This window comes from Suncus etruscus, chromosome 3 (genome assembly GCF_024139225.1).
Source record: "Suncus etruscus isolate mSunEtr1 chromosome 3, mSunEtr1.pri.cur, whole genome shotgun sequence".
Lineage (NCBI taxonomy): Eukaryota > Metazoa > Chordata > Mammalia > Eulipotyphla > Soricidae > Suncus > Suncus etruscus.
In genome coordinates this window covers 61275101-61298816 of record NC_064850.1, presented here as the reverse complement: position 1 = coordinate 61298816, position 23716 = coordinate 61275101, and the positions used below count along the sequence as shown (strand labels likewise).

Below are 23716 nucleotides of genomic sequence, written 5' to 3'. Positions count from 1 at the left end.
TAACCAGTCAAGGTTTTACATAATAAATACTATTTAAATTAGAATTTTTTAGTCCAAAGGAAAATTTCAAGACCCATAAGATTTCATATATTGTAAAAGTGTTTTTCACTTTGACTTTTTTATTCATCTTTATACATATTTAGTTTATTAAAAGTGTATTTTTCTGGGCCTTATGACTAATTTTATTAGATAAGTTATCGTTGTGTAAAAGTATTTTGAGAATGAGATATTCTGAGATATATCTTCTTCCAGACTGAAAAAGGAATTTGGGTGTGTAGACTTATTTATAGTGTTGTTCCAGCATTTCTATACTACTTTGCTTCAGTAAGAAGGTGCTTATGTTAGTGTTAAGAAACAGCACCTGAATCAGGGTAGATGGAATGCTGGAGATTTAGAACAGCAGACAGAGCACTTGCCTGGCATGTGACTGACCCGTGATCAATCCCCAACAGCTCAAATGGTACCCAAAGTCAGCAGTGATCACTGAGTGTAGAGCCAGTAGTAAGTCCTGAACCACACTTTGCACCTACACACACTCACACTCACACACACAAACAAGCAAACCTGGAGCCTGAAAGAGACAGCAGCGCAGTCACACACACACATACACACACACACACACACACACACACACTCACACACACTCACAAACACAAACAAGCAAACCTGGAGCCTGAAAGAAACAGCAGTGCAGTGAATATGGCTCAGGTCTTGTATGCAGCCTACTCTCAATATTGCATAAGGTCTCCTGAGCACAGACAAGTGCTTTCCAAAAAACAAAAAGCAAAACAAAACAAAACAAAACAAAACAAAACAAAAGAAGTCTCTTTTTTTATAATGGTTTTGTTGGCTACACCCAGTGACACTCAGGCATTACTCCTAGCTCTGTGCTTAGAAAGCGCTCTTGGCTTAGGGGACCATATGGGTCTCTGGGGAATCAAACTGTGGTCCATGGTCTGTCCTAGGTCTGCCACATGCAAAACAAATGTCCTATTGTTGTGCCACCGCTCTACCCCCCCCAACTATTTATTTTCTTTATAATTTATAAAGGGTTATATCATAACACTGTTTTTTTCCAGAATACTTTCTGAGCACTTTTTTAAAAATTTAAATTTCTTGAAAATGATATAAGAATCTTTAAACTTACTTTTATTGTTTCAATGGATTAACTGCAGTTAAATATTTATGTAACATGTCCAGACCTCTACAACATTAGGACACTTATACATAGTATAACTTGTTTTAAATTTTAGATTAAATGCCAGAAATATACTAAGTGGTGAATAATTAAAGAACTCCAAAAAAGCATGATATTTAAGATGAAATTAATATTCCTCTAGAACAAAAAATATTTCTACTAAGTAGCTAATTATTCTTAATATTTTAATCTGATCAGAACATTTATTTATATTTTTTGTAAAGAGACTTACCATAAGTCTGTTCTTCATATTTACTTTATTTTAAAGTATGTATTCAGAATTTGATTTCATTATAGAATTTAATATTCAATATTAAATATTAATATTCAATAATAAAATTAAAAAATTTAAATAATTAAAAAATAATTTAAAAAATTAAAATTTAAAATTAAAAATAAAATTAAATATTCAATAATAAATATTCAATTGTCATAGTGCATTTCAATAACATATTAATTTACTCACTTTCCTATTAAATGGTTATTTGAAGTTAAAATAACATTGTAAAACCTTTGTAATATCAGTGTCAAATAGGATCACAATAAGCAGATTTGTTGTTTAAAACATTTATCTTGAAACTTAAATGCTGTTTAAAGACCATGTTAAATAGCTTAACAAAATCTAGCTCTTGAAATTGATGATGAGCTCAAGAGTTAGATATTTTCTTTTAAAGTCAAATATAAAATTATTAATTCATACCATGGAGCTAACTATTTGGAAACTTCTCTTCTTATTTATGTTTTAGTGTGATTACTTAGGATGTTTAGTTTTAGTCTTTGACACTCACATTTGAAATAAAATTAATAATAATATTTATATAGAACGTAAACGCTAACAGCAAACTCTTGAGTTCCTTTAAAATTCTACTTGCTATCTATTGTATGTTATCTCGTAGACTTTTCTTTGTTTTTTACATTATTCATTGCAATATCAAACTAATTCTAAACTTCAATCTTCTAATTACTTAAAGATACATTTACTAAATCATATAGATAACTCTGGAACATTTAATAATAATTACTTTTAGCTTCTGCTGCAAGGAAATATTTAGAACTGAAAAATGATTTCTGCTTAGAAAGTCATTAATTTATAATGTTCTGTAGTCTTTTTAATCTTCAATAATTTCTATATTTAAGTGTTTACAAAAATGTTTGTAATTGGATTTCAGACATCAAATGTATACCACCCTTCACCTGTGTAACTTTCCAAACCACCAGTGTTCCCCATTCCCTCCTCTTCTACTCCCTGCTTGTTTGCATTATAAACATATAACCTACATGTGGTTAGTCACAAAATTATATAATTAAGTTTCTTTGATAGTGACTGTCACTGACAATATTTTTCAGTCAGGATAATGTGTAATTTTACAAGGTGATTAATTCTTATTGGCATTGATCGCTGGTAACAAGTAGTCTCTTGCTCAAAAATGTAGAATCAGTAAATAGTTTCAGATTTATCTCTTTTTAGACTTGAACTGTTGCATTCAAACTCAAATAAATGGATTATTTTCAGTAAACACAAAAATGAAAACCTTTTAGAGTCTTGTAGTCATAATCTTTTAAAACAAATTAAGTCCTCTAAAAGGATATCTTAGTTTCTTCTATTTGTCAGTAATGTATTATTTTAAATTTATTATCTTGCTTCCACTTTATTTTTTCAAAACAATGCTTACTCTATAAAGTTAGATCACTTTAGTTTGATTTATAATATATGCTTGAAAATATGAAAAAGTCAAATTTTGCAAGCATTTTAAACCACTTTAGCTTCAAAATAACCACTTACCTGTAGCAAAGATAGCAATATTGTAAGTCACTATCTCTGTCTCAAGATTGGAGTGAAATTCAGTATTTTATACATTATAATTATTTAACCTTTAAACCATATAAATTAAATTACATTACCATTATTTGGCATACATCAGTCTTTTGTCAGCATGTATTTATTTTAAATTAGAATTCAGGCATTTGACCAGATTACTGCAGAGGCCTACATGAGAAAAGCAGTGAACCTTTTGTAGAAAAACCTTTTACAGAAAACCCCTTTGCTTACCATTAGAGAGAAAAAGGATAATGGGAAAAGTGGACTTGTTTAGCATTAATAATAATAGCATTCATTCTGTGTCACAGTATACTTATTTAATATTTTGTTTAACTCTAAAGCACACAAAAGTTATAATTTCCATTTTATAGAAGAAAAAAGATTCTCTAAGATGGCAAGTGGCTTAACCATGATTATGTTAATGAGTGGCAGTGGGGATGTAACTTTTAATAGCCCAAGCACCATATTCCTTTCCATATTTACTATAAGAAAACTTCTTGTATGTGAAAAGTAATGTTATAAAATGTTAACTTATCACCTCTGAACTAGAAAACTAATTTAAAAACTAATAAAATAACTAATTATTATGAGAGCAAATTCTTGTTTTTACAGAAATATTATCACTAAGCCTCTAGGCTATTTCCATTTAAACCCATTATACCACATTTTTGTTAAGACCATTTTAAAGTTATTTAAACTATGCATTGAATAGGAATATGTTGATTCATTTTCCATTTTTCATTTTCTTTTTGTAAAAGACTCTGGTTTCGGTGTCTAATAGCTTATATAAATGTTGCCATTAATCAATGCAAATTGCTTCCTGCAGAAACTTGTGATGCATTTCTCTTATTTTTAAGTATTTAAATAAAAAAAAAGAAAAATGTAAGACTATTTTTACCAATATCCACCTCAAAGATACTTAAAACTACTTCAATTTTATTATGAATAGTGAAGTCACAACATGTTTATAACATTTTTCATATTCCAAAAGATACAAATGTCAACCAGATCAAAAGAAATCTATATTTAAATATTTTATTGGTCTCCATCTGAGGTTGGTTAACATAATAATCACCTAGAAAAAAAAGTTCTGTCAATACTCTCCAGGATTCTAATATGCTCCTTGTTTTAGAATTGGGTAGAGATAGGGCAAAACAGGTATTACAGAAACCTCTCTAGGTATTTCCTGTTGAAGGCTCCCTGGTGAGAAAATGATCTGGTACTCTCAATCTTCATTACAGCAGAGAAATTTTTATGAGGACTTTTTAGTGAATAAAATGAATGGTAATCTTATTTGATAATAATAAAGTATTTCAATTTTTATATGTTTTTGTTTTAGAGGCTGCCTCAGCACATTATCCAAGTTAATCCAAATGTTTCAGTGTCTGAGGCAGACACTGAAAAAACCGGGTGAAGCCAGCGGGGGGCTCAGCACATGGACAAATGACATGGCCAGGAAGCCTTGCTTTTTAGTCTTGCTAAACCCTGCGGTGGAGTTTGTGTACTAAGTAGCCTATCCAGATCTCATGGTGTCTGCTGCTGCAGATTTTTTTCGTTAATGAAGTTGCTTAAAGTATGTGCAGCACATTTGTGATTTAAGTAAATGGCTGTTGTTTGAGTATCTTCATGTCAAGTAGTGATGCTTTTTTGTCTGCACAGTAACTTGTGCTAGTATCAATTATTAATCATTTTGAGATCACCACACATGAAATTTGTGAAATAAAGGAAGTTAATACTATATTTTTACATTTCAGTTCATTGATGGTCGACTGGCAAAAATAAATGCAGGAAGAGGATTCTCTGATGCATTTGAAGAAGAGATCACTTCAGGTGGCTTTTGTGGAGGAGGTAAAGTAATAGTGAAAGCAACTTTGATGTAGCAGAGGATAGTAACATGCTTACTTTGAAAGTATAATGCATCATTATTATTGTTCTGAATGACAGTTGTCTTGATCTTTGCCTTATATATAATAGCCTTCATAATTTACTATTTTCTCTTAAAATATAATAGAGAACACAGTTGTCATCTTATAAAGCTCTTTAATATTAATTTATTAATTGGTCCTGATGTCTCTCCACTAGAGTAGAGATAAAAGGTGCTGTACTGATGAGGGACAGTGATCAACAAAAATTTTGATTAAAAGCCTTGCTGTTTCAGCTATTTCACACACACACACACACACACACACACACACACACACACAGTCAACAATTTACTTAGACTGCTGCATTTTGCTGCCAGCTGTTTTGTTCATTTTAAAATTAAAAGTGTTTTGAACTCAGTCTTCATTGGAAGAGCTTATATTGATCCAGAAGGTAAGCATAGTTTGGCAAAAATCTATGTTAATAGGTACAAGAGAGTACTTTAAAAATTATACCTTGGGAACGGAGCGATATCACAGTGGGTAGGGTGCTTACCTTGCACAAGGACAACCTAGGTTCACAATCTCAGATGGCCCCTCAAGCCCTCTAGGAGTGATTTCTGAGTGTAGAACCACAAATAACCCCCTGAGCACAACCAGGTGTGGCCCCCAAACCAATATAATATATATATGTCTATGTATATATATACCATATATATTATACATGATCTTAGAATTTTTAAATCATTATATTTTGGTTATTGTCTTGAAGCACATGTAAATTATTTTAGAAGAATTCAACTTGTAGAGTTTAAAGTAAAATGAAAAAAGTCTAAGGAGTACTATTCTCATGAGGATGGATATAGAAGCACACATGTATCTATCTATCTATCTATCTATCTATCTATCTATCTATCTATCTATCTATCTATCTATCTATCTATCTATCATCTATCTATCTATCATCTATCTATCTATCTATATACATAGACATATATAGCTACTAGGCATCAACTCCACACATTTGGGTTTTTTTTTTGGGGGGTGTGGGCCACACACTGTGATACTCAGGGGTTACTCCTGGCTATACACTCAGAAATCGATCCTGGTTTGGGGGACCATGTGGGACGTCAGGAGATCGAACCATGGTCTGTCCTAGGTCAGCTGTGTGCAAAGCAAATGCCCTACCACTGCACTTCTGCTCTGGCCCCTCTGCACATTTGTTGTTTAGACTTCATTTATGATGAGGAAGATAGACCCTATGGTGTAATATGGAACCATTCTTTAAAGATAAACTTGTAACATCAGTGTTTTTCACAGAGTAATAATGGTAGCAATTTTTATACTTATTAAATATTAATGTATTACGGAGCCCTTTAAAAGAACATTACAAATTTTATTTCCTTTAATTCTCACATTTTCTTAAGAGGTTCTTTGATTATCTTCATTTTTTATGAGGGTATTCATCTTAATAATTAGCTCAAGGTCAGCGGGCTTAGAAAAGCCGACTCTAAACTCAATATGTGTCTGTCTGGCATCAAAGCTTTAACTTTAATGACTGTAATATATTGCTTTCATACTAAAGATCTTCTTTATTAGGAAACATTCAGTAAATATATTCTAGTATTGGCTGATTGGATAAAATAACTTCTGTCTGTTTTGAATATCTCATAAGAGACTTTTCCCCCTTCCTCCATAAAACATTTTTATATATATATAAAAAAGTTATAAATCCTCAGGAAGATCACAGAAGGACAAATCAAGATTCACTAAAGCTGAAAAAAATGGCTTAATAAAAAATAATTAAGAAACCTTAGAGACATTTATAATTTCTTTTCATATTTTATGTCATTTCAGTGACTGTTTTGTACACTAATTTTGTTGCTAAAATGTATTATTATGATAAAATGATTATGAAAATGGTGGAACTTTCTAATTTTTTGGCTCTGATGAAAAACAGATGGATGGTCAGCCATAAAACATCCAGATTGAATCTGGAGCTATGACTAAAGAATGAATACATGTAGATTTTTTAATTTGTGTTTGTTTGAGGTCTTTTGTTTGTTTTGGAACCAAACCTGGTGATGCTCAAGGATTTTGCTTGGATCTGTGCTCAGAAATCATTCCTAGAGGTCCTCAGGGGGCCATATAGGATACCAAGTATTGAACCTAGGTCAGCCTCATATAAGGCAAGTGCCTTACCTGCTGTACTATCTCTCCAACTCTTGCATACAGATTTTCAAAAACTGCTCTCTGAACTAGGAGTCCTTGTAAATCAGGACTGTTAAAAGTTGGTGTTTGTTACACTTGACTTCTTTCGGGAGACCTTTATAGAAAATTTAACATTCACATTTATGAGAGTAACAGGAATTTTGTGACAACAGAGAAGATGAGTAGAGCAGAGGACACAAAGAAATCAACAGAAATAATGGTTTATTTAAAAGTAATTAATAATTTTTGTTATTTTCACTTATAGTAAAACTAATTTTAAGTCCATATCCAATTATGTAAGCTTAAAAAGAGAAACAATTTTAGATTTATTTTATATAGAAGGAAATGTATACTTTCCATTAATATCACTTGTTCATTAGTTTTATGATAGTCTGTATTTCCAGTTTTCTTTTTGCACTGAGATATTAAAATAATTTTCAGGACTGGTAGGTAACAATCAATTTTGGTGCTATATTTCTGTCCCTTTTGGCTAGTGCTGCAAATTCTAGAATTAAAAAAAAATACATCTCAAGAGGAAGCCTTGCTAAATATCTGATATTTTTGTTCTTTAGTGTGAGAAAAACACTTAAGAATAGTGTTAAGAATTTCCATGATATTGTTTATTATTTTCTAAATCTGTTTACTCTTTTAGATTTCCAGATAACTTTTAAGATTCCAAATAACTTTTTTGCCATTCAAGATTATTTTTAGGAAGAAACAAACTTTTCAAAAACATTTGAGCCTAATTCATGATTCCATTGCAAATGTTGTAGAAATAGGAACCTTTAATTTTTTTATGATTATCATTTTGAGTAAATTAGCCTTTAAAAAAAAACCAAACTGGATTCTTCCAAAACTGTGCCTTGGTTCCCAATCAACTTCAGCTATTTTTTGGGGGGAAACTATGAGTTTATCTCTCTGTCATAAACTCTAGGTTACTTACTGTGTCCATTTTTCCCAAAGCTATCGGCTTTGGAAATTTATAAATTTTAGGAACTTTGGAAATATTTCAAAGTTAAAAAACTGGTGTGTCATAAATGAAAACCAGGGCAAGTACCTCCACCCTTGTATTGTCTCTCTAATTTACTGAGACATATTTAGTTCCAGGAGTGAATGTAGTACTGAATATGTTTTTGCCTGATGTTGATTAGATATGCAGAAGCAAATAACCATAAGGGAATTACTGAGGGTAGGATAATACTATCTCTCTTTTATAAAAGCAAGGTGAGCAGTTTTAGAAGTTTTTTAACTTCTTGTTTTAGAGATTCTGTATCTGGCATTTTTAATATACTATAAGAGTATTTTCTTATTTAAATCTAAAGTTTAATGTGATAGATTATTAAGCAGCTATGATTCTTTTTTTCTTTGTGATTTCTGATAGCTACTTAGTGGCAAAAGTACCATATTTGGAGGTGAATATGTGACATTTATTTATTTTATTAAATTCTGAACTATCTATATATTAAAACTTTTAATAACCATGATTATCCATATCCTAATACTTGTACTTGTTTCTCATGTCTTTGGGTAGCATCTTTCAGATTGGGATTTACAACTAGAGAACATTTTTAGATTTATGACTGCACTTCAGTTGCATTAAAATAAAATTTGTTAACAAAACTTTAAGATCTAAAATAATTCATTTAATTTTCCTCAGTTTCATTATATTTCTATATTCCTCTAGTTTTTCCTACCTAAGGCACTTGAGAGACAAATCTCTTAAGAAGAAGCAACTGTTTACAAATTATGAACATAAAATATTAAAACTTACATTAACATAATTAAAATAAAAAATAAAATAAATAAAACTTACATTAAAATATATTGGAATTTCATATTTAAAAAATAAGTTATGTATTTTCTTCTGAAGATGATGATTTAAAGAAGACAAATAAAGTAATTTATCATTTGTGTACTCATACAAATTAGAAAAATTTATTACTTTTACCATACCATTGCTTCTTTGGTACAAAAATAGAATTTCACTATAATTCCTGACATTTGGTTTTTGGACTTATTTTTGATGAAATACTCCTAACTTCTCATTTCTGTGTCTTCTAGGAAATCCACGATCATATCAACAGTGGGTGCATACAGTCAAGGTAAAATGGTCCCTAGCGGTTTATTCTTCTCAGTCTATGAATATCAGTCGTTCATAAGAATAGTATATAACAAATATATGTGATATAAAATTGTAACATTTCAAGATAAGCAGGGGCTTAGATTTAAACATATAATTTTCTTTTTCAATGCAGAAGGGAGGTGCTCTGTTCAACTCTGCAATGACCAAAGCAAGTCCTGCTGTGCGAACAGCATATAAATATGTAAGTTTTCTTTACATATTTGTTATATGATTAAATTTTATTAAAAAATTTTACAACTTTCTGATGCACATAGAGTTTAGAATACTTAACTTATGGGCCAGAGAGATAGCATGGAGGTAAGGCGTTTGCCTTGTATGCAGAAGGTCAGTGGTTCGAATCCCGGCATCCCATATGGTCCCCCGAGCCTACCAGGAGCGATTTCTGAGCATAGAGCCAGTACTCCTGGCTACTACCCCTGAGCACTGCCAGGTGTGACCCAAATTTGCCAAGACTTTTTAAAAACTATATCGACAAAGTGGGTTCAACGATAAAAATAATATTATTGTTTAGAATGCACAGTGAAACTATGCATTCTATCTATATTTTGTAGATAGAAACTATTTCCTCTAATCAGATAGAGTCTATCTAATCTGAATCTCTTTTTTCTGTGTGCATGTGGGGCTAGCTAGAGACTGGACCCAGAGTCTCACACCTGCACACCAAATGCTCCACTACTGAGCTACCACATTGTACCACCTTCTGCTCCCACCAATGGCCCTTTGGTTCAAATTAGCAGCAGAAATGTTTTTTGCTAAGTATTTTTAATTTTGTTCTGTCTTCAGGGTAATGAAGCATATATGTCAATAACTTCATTATTTATTATTTTACTCTTCAAATTTTTATCCTTTATTTTACATTCAATTTTTGATAAAGAATATATTTTTGCATCTGCACTGTTGCAATTTCCATTGATGGTAACAATTCGCCATGAGAGCTCAGAGTTCAATTCTTAGTAGTGCGATTCTTAGTTACCTACAGGTCTAACTGCAGATCACTACTTGGAGTTACACTTTTTATAAACAACAGACAGCTGTTAATTACTTTAAACTGTGTATGGTAGAGTATTTGATTGTGAACTGTTCTCTGCAAGACATTCAAATATTTCCATGAACAATTTTGCTTTTTTGGGAGATTATTCCTTAAATTAGTTTCATGCTGTATCCCTTTCAAATATTTGTATTCACTTTTATAATTTATATGGTAACCTTGTTATAGATTTAATAAAGAGGCTGGGATAAGTAAATTAGACAGTTTGTGACCTTCATTATATGTACCTTTACTCCTCTTCTCAGATTACTTGCATTTTGAAATAGAACTCCAAAATTCTTCCTTTGATGACATATTGCTATGAATAAAATTTCTTTCATCTGGGTTTAACAGAATTTATAATTGAGAATAAAATTTTAAATTCTGGAAGCCATGTTTTTAACTGTTATATTCAACAAATTAGTTGAGTAATTATTAGTGATTACTGGAGACAGATGCAGTATTTTGAAGAACTCTGGAAATATCATCTTTGCCTTTATATTTGTATTCTTATCACTGTGAACTGGCTATTTAGCTTACTGTAGAAATGTTGAATATGTGATTATTTTAAGCAGTAGTAATTTGGTCATCCTCAACTTTTTTCAGTGCTTGAAATTCTTTTTGTTTTTATATGCTTATAAGGATCATAAAGGAAACTAGAATTAATGCATGTCTTCTAATATAAATCTAAAAAATAAAATAGACTGACTATATAGTAGACTATTAATAAGACTCAGTACATTAATGACAGAACTATGACTGACACTGGATTTAACTTCATACATAGTGAGCAGGTGGAGTTGGAAAGTCTAGAGCTTATTTAGGTAATCTAGAATATTATTCAAATCTTAAAAGACTGAGTAAAAATTCTAGGCTATGCAAATAGAATCATTCTTTAGTAGTTACACAATTGTACCTACTGGAAATAAAGGACCCTTTAAAGTAGTGCTTCTAAATTATTTTCTGTCATGGCCCCCTAGGAAAAAGAAAACATTTTTGTGCCCCCCATGTGACTGTACATAGCATCTTTATTTAAAAAAAAACTTTAACCTGCAAAACAAAAATATATAAAATAATTTGAACTGATTTTTTAATCAGAGGTGATGTCTGGATTAATGGCTACAAGAACATGTTTTGTAATGCAAAGCTTTTCGAAGCCGGGTTTGAAGCAGGACACAGCAACTCTCAGCTCCAGAGACATTCAGAGACATAAACATGGGGCTTAGCTTATTATGAAAGTGTTTGCTGAGGTCAAATGCACCCCCCTTTATGGAGCCTCACATCCCCCATGGGGAGCATGCCCCACTATTTGAGAAGCACTGCTTTAAAGAGATTCATTTATTTGTCAGTAAAGAATGAACATGAAAAAAATTTTTGATATTAAGGAATCATGGAGCTTTTATATGATCTTTCACTACATGTAATATATTCTTTCACTTTTTCACTTTAAAGTATAAATTTAGTTCAAGAAATTCTTTGAACGATTCCTATATACCAAAACTATACTGGGCACTCTAGATATTAACAGGACAGAAAATCCCCTCCCTCCCCCCCAGTAAACTTGAATGTGTATTCACTCTTTTTCCAAGAAATAACTTTTGGTAATAGTTAAACTCATTCAATGTAGGTGTTATTAGCCATAGCTTTACCTTCTTTGAGATGGGAAGAAGTTGGCTTTAGAAGTGAGGAAGGACCCAGATTTGAATCTAGACTATGTAAATGTAGGCCCATTGAGCCACTCTCAGCATTTGTAAAAAGTAAGAATAGTGCTACTCAGAGTTTGACAGTTTAACAGGGATGATGCATATCCTGTACAACTGTATCTAGGAAACAGTCTGATACTGAAGAACACAAGAAAAATAGTAAAGTTTTCACCCTAGTCACTGTGAGTAGGAATTTGTAGGAAAACCAAGGCTTATAAGCTTTTGATAAGATCTTTCACTAGTTTCTCTTTAAAGTATAACTATTCTCCCCTTCCAGAATCAGAGCAGGCCCAAACCCTAGGCCAGATCCCCTATAGAATACCAGATTATACAGTGTGTTCCTGGCTTAAGTGGGGTGCTGTGGGCAGAGCAGGGCCAGTGGTCATGCTCTCATTTACCTGTGTTTATTACTCTTCTGAATCACTGTACCTCTCCATAAAACGTGAGTTAAAAATTAGATAGAGAATAGAAACAAAGAAATTTGTTGAATGAATGCATTTTGTAAGAAATATTGTGCTTGAAGTAACCATATCCTTAAGAGATTCCTGTTTCTCAAAACAAAATTTCTTGTCCATTTTCTTGAAATTTTACCTAAAATATGAACAAATAAATATGTGGACAAGTCTTGATAGGAATCCTATACATCTTTCCGGAGTTCATCTTAATTTTGGGAATTCTTTCCCACAAATACCTCCCCACAGCCTGATTTCTGTTTCTTTAATTCAGTGAGATTAACGTCTTCTTAATATACCACACTGTGGACCCCCACCCCATCTTGGGATTATCTCCAATAAACAGTCTAGCAATAAGAGAGAGAGAGAGAGAGAGAGAGAGAGAGAGAGAGAGAGAGAGAGAGAGAGAGAGGAGAGAGGAGAGAGAGAGAGAGAAGAGAGAAGAGAGGAGAGAGAGAGAGAGAGAGAGAGAGAAGAGAGGAGAGAGGAGAGAGAGAGAGAGAAGAGAGAAGAGAGGAGAGAGAGAGAGAGAGAGAGAGAGAGAGAGAGAGAGAGATTCCAGTTTCTGTAACAGCACAGTGTAGCACGTCCCGATACTTCCAGCCTCGTCAGCGGTTTGCCCAGCTCCCTGCACCTTCTTTTTTTCCCCAGCCACCGCTTCCACTCAAGAAGTGGCTGTTCATTAGCTGGTGACTCTTCCGTGTTTTTTTTTTTCCTATGAAGACAAAGTCGGCAAAGTATGTTAGCCTTTGAATATTGTTTTTATGCAAATAAAGACAAATCAAGTTTTCCTCAGCTAATTTGGGCAGGATGGTAAATAGTATGTTGTCTCTTTGAAAATAGCTTTGTAGATTCTTCTTTGTTCTTTCACTAAGTTATTAGGATAGTTAGCAAATTTTAATAAGTACTACCTCATGTGTTTTTCTTTTCTAGGCAAAAAATCATGCCAAACAAGGAATAAAGGAAGTGAAGAGTAAGCTAAAACACAAGGTACTTATAGTCTTCATTCTACCGTGGATTTTGCATTAGCTAGAAACTTAAACTTTACAACTAACATTTATATTTTTAATGACTTTTAGAATCTGCTTAGTATTTTATTTGGGATATTTTTCACAGCAAGCTCTCTTGTAGCTCTCTGCCACTCTAAATGCTTCCACTGTCTCTCTATTGTTTGCATATTTTATCACCAATATGGAAATAGTCCAAGATGCTCTAGCAGCGTATATATTTTCATAAACTTGATTGCCTTGATATCTTATTGAAATGTTTGCATTAAGAACCAATTTTCTTGATATAGAATTAAACTAGAAATGTCTTCATTTGGTTTTATAGAATTTTGTTAGTATTAACTGATTTAAATTGAAGTAGATACTTAATTTATAAAAGATTATGTTCAAGGATGTATACTTGTATCTATTGAATTGCACATATAATCTTAATATTGAAAAACCTTTGAAGAAAACAGTACTTAAACTTCCCTTATAGTGATTGAAAGCAAATTTTCATAGAATATTCAAATTCCCCCAAATAGTTAAAGATTTATATAAAAATTATGACTATGTAACATAGATAATACATTTTTTCCTATGTAGGAAATACTTTAAAAACTTGTGCCTAAAATGTTACTTTTTAAAAATTTGTATTTGCATGGGGCTGGAGAGGTGGCGCAAGGGATAAGGCATCTGCTTTGCCCACTCTAGCCTAATCCAGCATCCCATATGGTCTCCCAAGCCAGGAGCGATTTCTGAGCGCATAGCCTGGAGTAATCCCTAAGCATCACAAAAACCAAAATAAATAAATAAATAAATAAATAAATAAATAAACAAAATAAAATTTGTATTTGCTGGGGCCAGAGTGATAGCACAGTAGTAGGGCATTTGCCTTGGATGTAGCTGATCTGGGAAAGACCCGAGTTTGATTCCTGGCATCCAATATGGTCCCCAGAGCCTGCCAGGAGTTATTTCAGTATGCAAATCCAGGAGTAACTCCTGAGTGCTGCCTGGTGTGACCCCAAAAATAAAAAATAAATAAGTAAATAAATAATAAAATTTGCAGTTGATCCTTTGTTGATTAAATAACAGTAATCAAAGTAGTATTTCTAACTAATTTTCCTGTAATTTTTTTCAATTTTAGGAAAATGATGATGACTATGGTACCTGTTCTGGTTCTGTCCAGTACACACCAGTGTACACATTACATAATGAAAAGGGAAGAGACCTAGAAAAACACCAACTCTCCCAGGTAAAGTTATTTACCTTCATTCTTGCTTCTAAAATTGATAAATACACCATTGTAATCAGCTCTTTACAAACACTTCTGGATCCATCCTTTTTCTTGTCTTACAAAAAGAGATCCCACTGTTATGTTCAGGGAGATGAAGAGGTAGTGTCTGGGCCACCTAAAATCTGGCTGTTTTCAGGTAAGGGGCCAGGGGTGCCTGACAGGCAGCTTCACATGGACTTTAAACCAGGGCTTTAGTGACTAGTAAGTGAAGGGGAACATGAAGATGTACTATTGACATAGAATGTGGCTGGCTTGGTTATAAGGGTAGATCATAAATTGCTTTGACTTCTGAAATAAGTTGAGGTACATACATACAAAAATTATTCCATGAAAATTAGTATAATTTGTAGAAATTAAATATGAAGTAATGTATTTGTCATTTTCAATTTTTTATTATTTGCTGTAAATATTTAATTGCTTTAACCTGTGTGTTACTACTTAAAATAGTACCCAAAGTGGAGATGTATTCAGATTCATCACTATATTGTCTCTGACTTTTCAAAAGGATGCTAAATAAGGCTTTAAAGAAGCAAAATTTGTGTATCTACCAAGTCCCATTTTAAATGAATATTGAAAATAAAATTTTAGAAAGAATTTGTATGTTGTTAATAGATATACATTTATAGAATTTGAAGCATCTGAAAGATTTTATTAATAATAAATGAAGAACTTATGGACACACTTCTTAAGTTCTATAACTAGTTAATGGCAGAGTGGTAAAAGAAACAATCTTTAATGCTCAGTTAGGTTTTAAGTGTGTTTTGGTTGAGTAACACTGGAAGTGCTTAGAGTTTATGCCTGTCTCTGTGTTCAGGGATCATTTCTAATCATCTATAGATAGTGGTGCTGGGGATTCGGATCATTCCATATATATATGGTGCTGGGGATTAAACCGGGTTAGATGAGCGAGTGCAAGGCAAGCACTCTACCCACTATTGTGCCAGCATATTAGATCTGCAATTTGCCTACTTCATTTGAAATTAAAAGAAGATCAGTGACACTAACAATATATTTTATATTTTGGATTACTTTTTAATTGTAATAATTCAATATTTTAATAATTTAATAGCTCAACATGTTACTTGTATTTTTCTATAATTTAAAGAACAATTTTATTATCTCTATAATCTTTAATAATCTATATTAATTTAAATAATTTTTACAATTTAATATTTGTGTGTCTTTTTATGATTAAATTTTTTAGATTCATATATACATTTATCAAAGACATAAAATATTAGCTCTTTGAAATTCTTCATTTCGGGTTTTATCTTTACATTTTTGGTCCAAATTATCAAAATGTTTTTTAATGTATTCAAAATATCAAATAATTTTACCTATTTGAGCTTATAATTTTATTTAATCATAAATTTTTAAAGAAGCAGAGTATAGCTGGGACCAGAGCAATAAGTAGGCAAGGTGCTTGCTTTGCAAGAAGCTAATTGGGCTTGATCCCTGGTACTGCATAGGGTCAGTCCCCTGAGCACCATCAGGAGTGATTTCTGAGTTCAGAATCAGAATTAAGCCCTGGGCACTACCTGTTATGGCCCCAAAATAAAACAAAACAAACAAAAATGCAGACTATGACTGATTCAAACTAAAATTGCCACTTGCCACCTAATCCTTGGTTTAACTTAATTTTATAATATCAAACCATACAAATTAAAATTTAAAATTTGAGGATCTATCACTATCAGGAATAAGGTCTTGGTCAGGACAACTTTATGTGGAATTATATTTAGGTCTTGGATAGGATTGGAACTTGAAAATATGGAATGTAGCTAAGGAAGAAAATCAGCTGCTCCACCCACCTTCCTCTTAGGAAACATTCCATCTCTGTACTGCCCCTGGTAGTGAGGATGAAGGCCCATAATGAAAGCAGTTCCTGAAAGTGACCATAATCCCCAAATCCAATTTCTAGTTGAAGAATCTAATCAACCCACATTGGTCAGATGTTAGTCCTCAATTCAATGAATCAAACAAAGGAGACAGAGTCCCAAGGACCTGAGCAGCAGAGGTGACCCTCAGGTTAGGAGATTTTAGGACAGTTTCTCAGACCACTCCACGATTGCTGGTTTGTTTACAGCTTTGTGCCAACATGACGCCCGAAAGATCTATGTTTTTAAGTACCATAATTTTTGCTCTAATAAAACACACCTGACCATAGTTTTTACATGTTCTCCTCCCCTGCACTTAGCCTTCGGCTCCAAGAGGCATTCACTCCATAAGATGCAATTTTGAGAAAAAAAAAATGCGTCTTATGAGACAAATAATATGGTACTTAGAGATGCTTATGCCCCAAGTCTAAGTTCTCATATTGGAGGTGATTTATTTAAAAATAAACAAAAACTTGAGTAAAGGTTAATTTACACTACACTGTCTATGATTGGTAAAAGTAGTTAAAAGAGGTATCTCAAACCCTCATTTCTTCTTAACTTCAAATTTATGGAGTTGAAATAGTATGAATTTATACCATTGCAGCCTTGGAAACCATGGGAAAGAAAGCAATCTTTGATTAATAGCAAAGCTGTCTATGTGTGATTGTGTAGATTTCATTATTAATTAATTAATTCATTTTTTTTGTTTGCTTGTTGGTTTGGGGGCTACACTCAGTGATGCTTAGGATTGCTTCTGCCTCTGTACAGGGAATTGTTCCCAGAGGGCTTAAGTGACCACATGGGTTTCTGGACATTGAACCCAGGTCAGCTGTGTGTAAGGTCAGCTACCTTACCCACTATACTATGGTTCCGGTGTCTCCCCCCCCCCCCCCCCCCGGGCTTCATATAACTTGCCACAGTCCTATCAGAATGGAAATAATGTCTACATTTCAAAATGCAGAATCAAGGGAGCAAAGGATTTATGAAACATGCCTAAATTTCTATAGGTAATGATACCGGAAGAGGATTTAAAAACAAAAATACTTTTTCTGGAAAATGTCTCAGCCACTAATATTGGCCTTTGAGGGGCTGAAATGCTTATTGAGGAGGGGAACTTAGAGACCTGAATAAAATATGGATCCTGAGACTTGATCTGAAAGACAAAACACAGCATCTGTAAACTTTATGTGTACATTTAAAAATGTTTAAAGAACAAATAATGCATTTCTGGGACTAGAGAGGTAGTACAGTGGGTAGGGTACTTACCTTACATAGCAACTAATCAGAATTTGATCCCTGCTCTGCATATGGTCCCCTGAAAACAGAGTCAAGGGGAATGCCTGAACACAACAGGATGCACTCCCCTTAAAAAGGTAAAAAAAGGGAATTCCTTTTCTTTTCTGGGATGCTCTAGACTTTATAGATAATGTGTACAAAATATCTGCTAAAAGATAGCCTCTTAGGTGCTTTGCAATTGACACAAGCTATCCCTTAGGTTTAGGACTCTATAGCTCCAGCACTTTCTGACTTCCTTTTCCCTTGGTAGTTCTTGTCCAGATTAGTCACAAGTACCTGGTCTTTAAAGAATCAAACACCCTAAAAATTGTGTTCATCTTAACAAGGGTTGACTTCAGATTCCAGATTAATTTTAAAGGGAATACTCAACTTATGTGCCAAGGAATTTCTGTTTGTAATATGGCAAATATATGACTTTATTTTTTGTGATATTACCTAAGACTACAAACTTCATGATTTCAATCCATAGGCCATTTGCTGATCTACTTCAGGAGTTTGGTTTGGTCATTTAAAATACCTAGTTTCTGTCTGGGCCTGTGTCAGTTGAAGAACTCTATTTTCATTTGGATTTCAAAACAATGACAGTTTAAATTCTGAGAACATATTTCAGAGTTAAAAAAAAAACAATTAAGTGTCACAACCTAGAAAAAAATAAACAAAAGTGTGTATTATTTGAAGCCCTTCCTTAGCCTGTCTTTAGACAAGAGTGGGAAATCTGTATCCACCCTGCAACAAATAGTGATTTGTGTGCTGGTCTGCTAATTAGTATGGTTATGTCCTGTTTTGTTGATGAGGCTTAAATAAATGTCAGGGGTACAGCCATGAAGCTCTCCCAATTAGGCTTCACATTTGTAAAACCCAGCCCTTCTCCCTTTTGTGTGAGGATGACAGTTCCAGCAGCAGCCCTGGCCTAACAGGACTCCAGGGAGAGGCTCTTCCTCCGGGTTTATTGAAAACAGGGCCAGTGGGGTCCAGGGAGAATAGCGCCACTGGGTCTGGTACAGAACTGCTTTCATCTTGCTCGCAAGCCTCTTTCGTCAACATTATTTTAAAACAAAATACCATAGACTTGGTGGAAAAGGTTTAGACTATTATGTGTCAGCTAAAACTATAGTTTAAAACATGCTCTTATAAAAATTAATATAAAATATACTCTTATAAACATATTAAAATCCCCTAATAAGTAGGCAAAATTTGTAACAATCAAAGTTCTTTTTCTGTTTTTCAGTCCCAGCCCCTTCTTCCTATTTTAGTGAGTAGAGTGTGTACCTGAGCTTTTTCTATTTATTTTAGGGAGTATAGTATGTACCTGCATGAGACACGCACATTCACACACATATGCCCCGACTGGAGCAGACTAGTGAGCCGCATACAGGCACATAGCTGTGTCACAGTCAATATTAACAGATGGATGGCCCTAAGCAAGGCATAACCACTACAGTACAATCTAGTGAAAGTGAAGGGAGGAAGCTTTTTGTTGTTAAACCCTATTAAAACCCGGGCAAATATTTCACTCTTAACTGTTTCATGATGGCGGCACAGCGCAGTCTTCCAAGATTTATTTGCAACCCAATTATATAAAACCTGACCAGGCAAATTGGAATGGAATAATTTTTCCATTTTATTCTGATTTAAGCATGGCACTGATTTTTAAGTACACTTGAAGTCAAGACTTCCACCCCAATACACGTAGAAGTAGAATATTTTGTAGTTAAAATTTCTACTAAGACCAAGTACCATTAAATTAGTGGGGCTTATTAACTCTTTATAAACTATATTGACAGACAAATAGGTTGAAATAGAAATAGGGGCCAGAGAGGTGGTGCTAGAGGTAAGGAGTCTGCCTTTCAAGGGCTAGCCCAGGATAGATTGTGGTTCAATCCCCCGGTGTCCCATATGGTTCCCCACCAAAGCCAGGGATGATTTCTGAGTGCATAGCCAGGAGTAACCCCTGAGCACCAAATGTGTGTGGACCCCCAAAAGAAACCAAAAAAAATAGTTATCTTTTAGATACATTAATAAGGATGGTGTTTGCATGTCCTTTGATCAGAGTTAAAGGCTTGCAGCCATAGGCATGGAGAATGGTTCACAGGTGTTCAGAGGTTGACAATAACTGGTCTGTTATTTTTCTACTTTTATCCATTACACTAAGTGATAATGCATTAATCCAAATGAAACATTACTGAGTCTTTGAATCTTAGTGGTTTGTAAACCGACCTAATAGATGAGCTCATTTTGTTATTGATGAGTAATAGAAATTGATCTTTGAAGATGTGCTCCTAAGTTGATAATTAGAGACTTGCATGTAGGGAATTTTAGTCTTGTTTTATCTGAACCAAGACTTAAAATCCAAGTATGTAAACATGCTCTTAAAAATGTGAGTAATCATGTGGTTTACATTTTAGCATAATAAATCTCATATTTTAAGTTGATGAAATCAATGTTTCTATGTAATTTTAAGGTAAAAACTTAGATTCTTTAAATTACGTATCTTTAATAAAAGTAATCATTGATAGGATATTTACACCTACCTAGTAGGAGGTAATTTATAAAATGTGTTTTTGACATATTTTTCTTCATTGGAATTCAGCGGACTTTAGGAGTAAAATGAATATAACTAAAGACAGTTTTTTGCTCAGGTGACATACTATGAATTTCAGAAAATGACATTTGTGAAGATCTTTGAAAAAAATACATGCTATTGAGTAGATATGTTTTATTAGTCAAGAAAGAAATGGATTAATCATTGTTTGAAGAAAGAAGTAGCCATTTGTTTTTCTTAGCCAAGAAAAAGGTGATTGTAAATCACAGTGTGAGAAAGATAATTGAGAGTGGCATGAGGGCAGAGAAATATGTATAAAAAGAAGAAAGCACAGATAATTAGAAAGGGTGCTTTACATAAATTAATAAAACAAGTTTTGTTAAATCATAATCAGAAAAAACCTTTTTTTTCATTCTGAAACATCATTTGTAACTCAGTACACAGTTATCTAAAATGTTGATGAAGTGATAAGGAATTTTATTATTTCATAGGATAAGATAGTTTTGAAATAAGTTAGATGAATGTATTTCTTTTTGTTTTGTTTTGTTTTTGCTTTTTGGGCCACACCCATTTGATGCTCAGGGGTTACTCTTGGCTAAGCGGTCAGAAATTGCCCCTGGCTTCGGGGGACTATATGGGATGCGGGGGGATGGAACTGCGGTTGTGGTCCTTCCTTGGCTAGCGCTTGCAAGGCAGACACTTTACCTCTAGCGCCACCTCACTGGCCCCAGATGAATGTATTTCTATTAAAAGATGCCCATACTTATCGCTTCTCGGCCTTTTGGCTAAGATCAAGTGTAGTATCTGTTCTTATCAGTTTAATATCTGATACGTCGTCTATCCGACGACAATATATTAAATGGATTTTTGGCACTAGGAACTGGAATAGGAGCTTGCTCCGTCCATTCCACGCATCGACCTGGTATTGCAGTACCTCCAGGAATGGTGAACCAAAAAAAAAAAAAAAAAAAGATTCCCATACTTAAAAAAAAAAGATGCCCACACTTTATCAATCTATTTTCCAAAGTCACTTTTGCACATAGCGTAGATTTACTGTAATCTGTACAGTGAATTTATAAAAGTGATCTTTTTATTATTGTTTCAAATTTGTGAGTTCGAGAGCCAAAGAGATATGTAGTGGGCAGGGCACTTTCCTTGCATGCAGCTGATCAAGGTTTTAACTCTGACATCTGATAAATTCCCCCACTAATTCTAGGAGTAAGCCCTGAGCACTGCCAGTGTGGTCTCCAAAAACAAAAACAAAAAAATATGGGTCTCATATTTTTAATTACAAAGAAAGTACCCCTCTCTCTATACTGTAGTTTCCCACTTGAAATATTAACACTCAATGTGTCAAATTCGATTATAGCTAAATCTATGCCCTAACCCATATATTATAGATTACAAGGGTGCCCTCTATTGGATTCATTGTAAACTTTCTTTCCTTGAATGAAGACAACACTGAACAGTTTACAGTGATGCACACATTTTACCTTTCAGAATAGTCTCTTAAAACATCTAGGCACTTGTAGTACCATGAAGTTTTTCAAGAAGATTACATTAAAGAAATAATTCAAAATTAACTTCTTTTAGTCACTGGTCAGGACGTAATTTTATTCAGTTGGATGACAATTTATATAAGAAAGTAACAGACACAATTGATAATAGGCTTATATAAATTTGTTAAATATATGATATACCTTTAAGTTAAAATGTTTTTCTTTTCATTTTTTATTTACTTATTTATTGGATTTTGGGACTTACATTGTGGTACTTAAGGCTTATTCCTGGCTCCCTGGCTTTGGACTCAGGGATCACTCCTGGTAGTATTCTGAGAACCAATGTGTTGCAGGGATTGAATCCTGCAGGATCACCACAAGAAAGTATCCTCTCCACTCTAGCCCCCAAAATGCTTCTTTTTTATATTATCATTGTAAGTAAAATGACTATGTTAAATCAGAACTGAATTTGAGTCTGGTGCAAATTGTCATTTTGTAATATAGAGCTTAAAATATTTGAATAATATGTAAGGATCTTCTGTTAGTCTGTACCCCCATACCTCTTCAGAAAGTACAAGTTTAGAGTCTTCCCTAGAATTTCTATCTGGCTTTATCAACATTTGTAATAGTGCCGGTTAGTTTGCCGAAGTATATTTTGTCTTTTCCTTTTTCCAATGCCTTTAACACTTGTAAGGTGATGCCTTAAAACGTAAATTTAGTTCAGCTTCTGTTAATATTCCTACTACTTTCAACACAAAAGCCATTTTAAGAATTTTTACACTTACACTTTTATATTCTGCATTTATTACATTCTATTGATGCTAATACAGCACACTGAAAGAAATCCAGTTTGTAATTTTTTTACACATCAGATATTTTAATCCTTAGTTGCAGTCTTTTTAAAAGCATAGTTTATTCAGATGATTGAATATATTATGGTTATGTTCATGAATGTTAAAATTTTAATTGCATATTTGTTTAACCTCTGTCATCTTTACATAGGAATCCAATTCTGCTTTACTGAAATATAGTAAATTAGTTGTGTGTTAAGAAGCCTTTTATATGATTAAGTATTGAAACTGTCAGCAAAATTTCAAATAATTTAATAACTTTATGCATTTTCCTGATGGTGGTACATACTTGTTAGAGTAATTGTTCTGTCTTCTGGAAAATTGTCCATTTAAAACTGTCCATTTTTTAAAAATCGGCTATTATATGAAATTATATGAGTTTCTTAAATATTTCAGAGATTAAAACCTTTTTGAATTGTGAGTTGCAAAATTTCCCTTATTCTATAGGTTGGCTTTGTTATTGTTTCATTTAAAATTTTTCTTGTTTGTGTTTTGGGCCACTTTGAGTAGTTCTTGGGTCTTACTACTAGCTCTATTTTCAGGGATCACTCCTGGTGGGGTTCAGACAGCCCCTTAAAATCACCAAGACTGAATCTGTGTGCAAGCTCATACTGTATCCACTGCATTCTTTCTTCAAGGAACTTCATTTTGTTGATTCTTAAATTTGCTATTCAAAAGCTTTATAATTTAATAGTTTCATTTGTTTATTTTTCATTTTGCTATTTATTCTGTGAATGTCATAAAAAATAAAAAACAGTCCGTCTCCAGTTCTTACCTTTAAGTTCTTTTAGTTTTGTGTTTTTTTGTTTTTGTTTTTGTTTTTTGGATCACACTCTGTGGTGCTCAGGGCCTACTCCTTGCTCTGTGCTCAGAAATTGCTCCTGGCAGGCTCAGGAAAATATATGGGATGCCGGAAATCTTGGACTGGTCATGTGCAAGACAAATGCCCTACC

The 23716-nt window shown here is 33.3% G+C and overlaps 1 protein-coding gene and 1 non-coding gene across 2 annotated transcripts in view; both read left to right on the top strand.

The window, feature by feature from the left end:
- Positions 1-23716, top strand: part of DENND1B (DENN domain containing 1B) — a 206294-nt gene that overhangs the window by 163888 nt on the left and 18690 nt on the right. The window contains exons 15-19 of the mRNA XM_049769751.1: positions 4772-4865; positions 9152-9192; positions 9346-9414; positions 13349-13405; positions 14549-14656. Coding sequence (XP_049625708.1) covers positions 4772-4865; positions 9152-9192; positions 9346-9414; positions 13349-13405; positions 14549-14656 — 369 coding nt within the window. The remainder of the gene's footprint in view (positions 1-4771; positions 4866-9151; positions 9193-9345; positions 9415-13348; positions 13406-14548; positions 14657-23716) is intronic.
- Positions 21179-21369, top strand: LOC126005388 (U2 spliceosomal RNA). The gene has a single exon (XR_007494496.1). It is a non-coding gene; the product is annotated as a U2 spliceosomal RNA (small nuclear RNA).